Source organism: Etheostoma spectabile, chromosome 13 (genome assembly GCF_008692095.1).
Source record: "Etheostoma spectabile isolate EspeVRDwgs_2016 chromosome 13, UIUC_Espe_1.0, whole genome shotgun sequence".
Classification (NCBI taxonomy): Eukaryota; Metazoa; Chordata; class Actinopteri; order Perciformes; family Percidae; genus Etheostoma; species Etheostoma spectabile.
The window spans coordinates 28459910-28466213 of NC_045745.1; the positions used below are offsets into that span (position 1 = coordinate 28459910).

At 41.7% G+C, this 6304-nt stretch overlaps 1 protein-coding gene across 10 annotated transcripts in view; it reads left to right on the plus strand.

Annotated features, from left to right (window-relative positions):
* Positions 1-6304, plus strand: part of LOC116700308 (unconventional myosin-XVIIIa) — a 65179-nt gene that overhangs the window by 7613 nt on the left and 51262 nt on the right. For 2 of the 10 annotated variants that reach the window (XM_032533386.1, XM_032533387.1), the window contains exons 1-4: positions 2889-3099; positions 4039-4274; positions 4417-4440; positions 5368-6174. The exons of 3 other annotated variants lie outside the window; for them this stretch is intronic. In XM_032533386.1, the coding sequence (XP_032389277.1) occupies positions 4236-4274; positions 4417-4440; positions 5368-6174 (870 nt within the window). In that variant the 5' untranslated portion in view covers positions 2889-3099; positions 4039-4235. Of the gene's footprint in view, positions 1-2888; positions 3100-4038; positions 4275-4416; positions 4441-5367; positions 6175-6304 lie in introns of those variants that run through there. 5 more of the 10 variants (XM_032533389.1, XM_032533388.1, XM_032533393.1 and 2 more) reach the window with 4 other exon arrangements.

The following is a 6304-nucleotide window of genomic DNA, read 5'->3' on the forward strand; positions in this document are numbered from 1 at the left end:
CTGTGAAAGATTAATTGTAAAAAGTTATGTTAAACATTTGTGCATTTGTTCTGTCTCTTCAATGCCCTTTATAAATGTGGAGGCTATTGTAAATACATCCATCTCCACTGAGCCATGCAGAAGAATTTGTTATTATGGAAGTACTGTATATAGGTACAGTATATAGGCTACATGCTCTTGATGATAGCAACTTTGCAGTTGTTGCTTTGTGGGGGGGCACATGAAATTGTTAATGAACACCATATGCCACTAAATTATTATTATAATCTATTTGGCAGAGATAACTTGACATTTATTCGATACCTTTTACTACCATAATACTTATTTCTACACTGACTTTAGATCTCCTCGTTTGGAAGCTGGCAGCACCACACCTCAGTTTCTAAAACACAGTTTAAATATGGTATGACGGGTGGTTGCCTGTGACGGTGTGGTTGTGACACTGCAGGGACAAAATCTGGCCGCAGGGTGGCCTGTGGCTGACCTGGTGCTCCTGTGTGGTAGTCTAATATCCCTGCATTACTTCTACTACTAATGGTATGGCATTCTCATGCCATACCATTCCCTGCCTTCCTGCAGCCCAGACCCAGTTTTATCATTTGGAAATTAGCAAATGGCTTGATCTCCTCCCAAAGCTGCCCATTTAAAGGGGGGTGATGCTACATAGCAGGGAGCATTAGTACAGGCATGGATTAGAAAGAGGTGGGGCTTTCAAGAATAAAGCTGATTGCTTCATGATAGAGGTTATACTTAAGATTCCCTACATTCTTTACATGTATTTAATATTTCAAAATGATATATTTTGTTTGTCCTGGTTTCAGACCTTAACCTCTCCATTTTTTTCAGCTGAAAAAAAGTCCATGTGACTTTTTTGACTGCAGTTTGTCATATTAAGACAGGCATACTTGACATTCTTGGGTGTGTGACTGTCTGTCAGTCAATGGGACACAGACACTTGTCAGACACACCCTCATCTTGTCAGCCATAATATGCAGGGGCTTTTTTTGATTGAGCATCAATATTTGTTTTATTATACTATTATTTTTGTCACTGCAAGCAGGTACAATGTACATACTGTTATGCATTCCTGTTTTATTGAGATTATCAATGTGTGCTAATATGGTATGTGAACGCCATGAGAATTATCTTTTGCTGTTACAAGAGGCCATTTTTATTTCTGCTTCACCCAGGAAGCACAGGTGAGATCACACCTCAGTTAAAATAAGCTGCTCCTTAAATGATGCCTATGTGACCTACTTCCAAGCCTATTTACTATTTCTGAGTAAATTCTGGGTCCACATCCTGGACTTTTCAGAGGACTGCAGATTGTCAGGTCCCATGATTCATTTCTGCTCTTAGCTCCCAAAGCATGGACACGTCATGGCGTGTGATTTCTGCCTGCTTTTGGATTACTCTGTATGGAGATTTTAACCTCTACATGATCAGCTTCTATTAACAACTGTAATACTTTTATTTCAGGACTGTTGCCATTCTGTCTTCAGATTTTCACAGCTTTTCTTTTTTTGGTATCTTTTCCTTGTCAGCTCTGGGTTTTTAACAGGGTTTGGTAACTCAAGAAATGGCAGATGTTGTTGTGGACAAACCAAGAGTTTATGTTGCATTTGTTTCCAATAGGATTCACACAGATTTCCTAAAATTGAAAGATTTAACTGGGTCATAATCAGCAGTGTTTATGGGGTATAGAGGCCTTAATCTTTCTCTGCACTAACCATGTGTAGACAAACAGTCGACATGATGCAGTGTCCCAGTAACTGACTCTGGGGATTAGCAAACTGTGCTAGACAGGCTGTGTGTTTGCCTGGGTCTTGGTGAGCAATAATATTTGAGCTTCTGATTTTACCACGAGAAAGATTGGACTTATAGCTGAATTATAGGATTTTTGCAGGAAAGCAATATTTTTTGCATGTTCCAGTTTAAATAAAAAAGGTTGGCTTCTCATGATTCTGAATGAATTACTTCAACAAACTTCCATAAGTACTGGTTATTTGATAAAGTAAACCGTTAATGAGTTTGTCAATAAAGATTGGATTATTATTATTATCACTAACCAGCAAAGCCTGTTGCTACATTTCCGTGTATCCCGTGTGGCTTCACTCCATGGCACCAATACCATCTGACTGGTCTGTGTCTCAAAAATCATGATCTACACTTCAGTGCGGATTATTTAAAAAAGTGTGTTATTTGTTGTATATACATTCTTGTTAATGTTTGTCACCAAACAATAATCTCAAATTTAGGTCAGTAGTGTGACTATAAGCGGAAGCCTCTGTGAAATAGAGAGGTTAATACATGAGTTAATAGCTCCCTCTTGTGGTATAAAAGGCATAGTGAGGAACATGCGTCACAGCTTTTCCAGACATGTTGATGCCTTCGATGATTCATCTGTCTTTTATGTGTGCATCGCCGTAGCTGCACAGAGAGAAAGGTTTCTTACCTTACAGTGAATGAAGATGATTGTTGTTTGATGTTCAAATAATAGTGTGTGTGTATGCTTTACACTGTGACACATAACTAAACCTCTCTTTGTGGGGTTTATTAATAAAGCAGATTAAATAAGCTTTCATTCAATTTGGAGTCTGTTTGGAGAAGGACATTGTTGCACTCGGTACTGAGCCATAGATATTTGCATCATCTCTCAATCTCTTAATCTTGTTGTTGTAGCTTTTGTGTTCCCCACAAATGGAAAGGGCATATACAAGTTTGTATTTCACCTGATGAGGGAGACCACCTCACTAATTCCCTGTCACCAGGAGAAGAGAGTGGCAGTGAAAAGTGGCACTGTTAATTGATGTACTTCTGCAAATACTATTTATAACCCCTCTGTATTTCAGCAGCTGTCCCTCTTCTATCTCGCTGCCAAGCTCCTCTCACATTACCCCCCCCTCCACTCCTCAGACCACAGCTTTACTTTACTGTGCCGTGCTGACTGTGACCCCGCCCTAGACGTTGCCCTCCCACTCTCTCAGCACTAGTGAGTATGAGCTCTTTGCGGACCCAGGTCATACCCTGCCTTGGCCCAGACTGCACTGCTCCAGTGACGGAGCGAAGATTGGAAGGTTAACCAGGCCTTAAGAGAAGGTAATGGGCGCGGGCCTCTGGTGGACTGTGTGTGTGGTGAGCAGTGTGCTCTACTCCGGGGGTGTACATGCTCTGCTTAGCACTTCCATTTGGGCTCTGATGGCGTCTGAGAATGGCCTCCTTTTGCTGCTGAAACTATTTATAGGAGTGGTCTCTGATGAAAGCAGGGCCAGAGATGGTGAAACGTGTTGCCGTGCAACTCATTTTTGCTGTGTCTCCTCAATGAGTAAACTGTTAATGAAAAGTTCTACAAATGTCAACAAGTTGCATGTTTGACTTGTTATTAAGTATGGATGCTAGTGTGAGAATCGAAAGTATGTTTGTTTGATTCCTTTGTCAATTGGCCACTAAATATAGCTGTTTTTAATGTGTTTCGCTATCGGGAACACTTGGTTGGGGGCAATAGTCCTTTGTTTTCTGATTGATTTTTTGTCTATGCTACAAATGAGACAAATTATCAACATAGTATGTAATAATTTTAGTGTGCTGAGGTGAGAAGCTGTTCTTCATACATAGTTATAGTAATTGATTGGGAGTGAGGCCCACATATAATAAATACCACTACTGCAGATGATTCTTAGGCACAGACTTTTAGTCCTGTTTGCTGTGTCTTGTTACATCTTCATGTTCATCCCTCTCACTAGTCTCTTGTAGTGTGACGAAAGCAAACCATTTTTTCAAATCATTTTCATTTACATGTGTTGCAGCTGTATGTATGTCAACATACAACTTCAACATGAGAGGAATGTAGAACAATATGGATGTGAAAACAGTTATACACAGCCTATGTGACTATAAAAGTAGTTTGGGTTAAAATCAACAAATAATCATGATAATGAATCGTGATCTCAGTATTGATCAAAATAATCGTGGTTATCATTTTGGCCATAATCGTGCTGCCCTACATTTCATGATGTTATTCATGTGTTCTGTCCTCAGGGCTGCATGGTCCCCCTGTCCTGTTGTGTGCTGAAAACACGTCTACAGTATCCCACCTGCTCACACCTACATTTCCATTCTTCATCGCTACATGCAGCTCCTTCTCCTCTCCTCTGCTGTCTCTTTTTTCTCTCATCATTCCATATATTTATTCTCCACGTCACCCAGCTTGTTTCCATGACTTCTGGTCTGTCTCCATGGCGTACAAATCACGCTTTTCATTCTGGGAACAAAAGGGAAGTTTTGCTTTTCTATGTTGTTTTTTCCTTTCATATTTTGCTTGTTGAATATGTGAACTGTTCCTTTATGTTGAGTAAGAAAAGCTTTGGTCTTTGTGTGTGGTTTGATCTGTTTTTCGTGTTGCTTTTTCTTGTGTAGGTTAAAGTTGAGAACAAGCCAGATGTAAGTGTTTTTCACCCGCATGCTTTTGGACACTACTTCACGTGATGAAACCAGTTTTGTGTGCTGTGGTACAAGATAACAGAAAGATATTAGATCACTAATCATGATCACAACCTTCTGCTAGCTATAGTCAGGTTACTTTACTGTGGTCCTAGGAAGTTAGCAATATGTTGAATTTTGGAATAGGTGTAACAGTACAACAATACTTGATCATTAATTATTAAGATACGGCTTGAGGTGATTTTCATTACTCTCAGGGCAATTACAATTTCACAAATTTGTCTAAAGCATGAGTTTGATTTTTCATTTTCTAACAATTTAGTCACTTCATTGTCAACACTGTCTGAAAACACAAATGCGTCAAACGCAAACACTAGTTTGAGTGAGGATTTTGAGATACACAGTTTCAGGGCTTTAAATTGACACCTGCCAACCTGCCAAATTTGGGTAAAAGAAATAATTTTGGTAGGTAACATTTTTGAGTTACAAGCCAGTTTTGCCGGTGATGAACGAAGCAGATAACTCTGCGTCTGTTTGAATCGGCCGGCTGCAGAAACGATGCAATAAGTCAGAAATTTGGGCGGTTTTGTGTCTGATTAGTTTGGAAATGTTATCTTTATCCGGCAACACTGCTTGTAATCCTAATCCTACATTTCCCATGATGAACAGAATGGCGCGAAACAAACCAGATTATCTGAAATTAAAGTAAACGTGGCGAGTGGAACATCTGATTGTCTGGTAACTTCAAAAAAACTAGCCATGTTGGCTGGTGATCAAACAAGTTAATTTAAAGCCTTGCACGGTTTGAAGGATCCTTTTTACACAGTTTCTGGTCCCAGAACCTGCTGTTGAAATGTTTGGCAGTTTATCTGCGACAGCCATGGAAGTAATCTGCACTATTGTCTGCCTTGCTCTGTTTGTATTCAGTCTGATGTAGATAGTACTCAGCCTCAGGCGGTCACTAAACCCGGGCTAGACACAGAAGGTGGTCTACAGTCAACTGCATCATCAGCTGAAGAGTCAAATGGTAACGTTGCTATGGGTGGTTCAGACACTCCGGGGGAGGAGCCGAGTTCTAGTGGTAAGAAGGTGGTGAGGGTTGTGAGAAGAGTTAGACGCGTGGTTCCTGCTGGGACGCTAGAGCAGAACCCGCCCACTGTTTCTGAGTCTGCGAGGGCTGCCCCTGCTGCAGACCTGGCGCTCAAAACCACCAGAGCTGCTGGGCAGGACAAGGATGATATCTCCATGGGCCTCACCAGCCTAATGGGCAGAGGCAGAACCAAGGATCACCGGCCTCGCACCCGCGCCCAGGACCGCAAAGAGGACACGAAAGAAGAGGCGAAGCAGGAGATGGAGAAAGAAGAGGTGAAGGAGGAGGAGGAAAAACCAACTGTGGAAAAACCAGAGGAGGCCACATCCACGTCTGTGCCCAGTACTACAGCACCAAACGCTGCTCCACCAAAGTTAAACCCCCTTACCCCTCCAGCTGGATTCATCCCCGCTCCCAAACCCAATCCTTTTGCCCCGCCTGCTGGTTTCATCCCGCTACCTAAACAGAATCAGTTGACTCCTCCGCCTGGTTTTATTCCTGCAAGAAAATCCAGTCCGGTTCCACCAAAACAGAACCCCCTGGCACGACCTCCAGGATTCATCCCTGTCCCAAAGACAGACCCCCTAGCTCCTCCTGCAGGGTTCATCCCGAAGCCTCGTCCAGTTGTTGTAAAGAAACCCGAGGTACCGAGTGATACACGTGCACTTAACCTCAGAGTGGAGCATGCTGTGTGATAATTCAATTCAGTTCAATTTTATTTATAGTATCAATTCATAACAAGCGTTATCTCAGGACACTTTACAGATAGAGTAG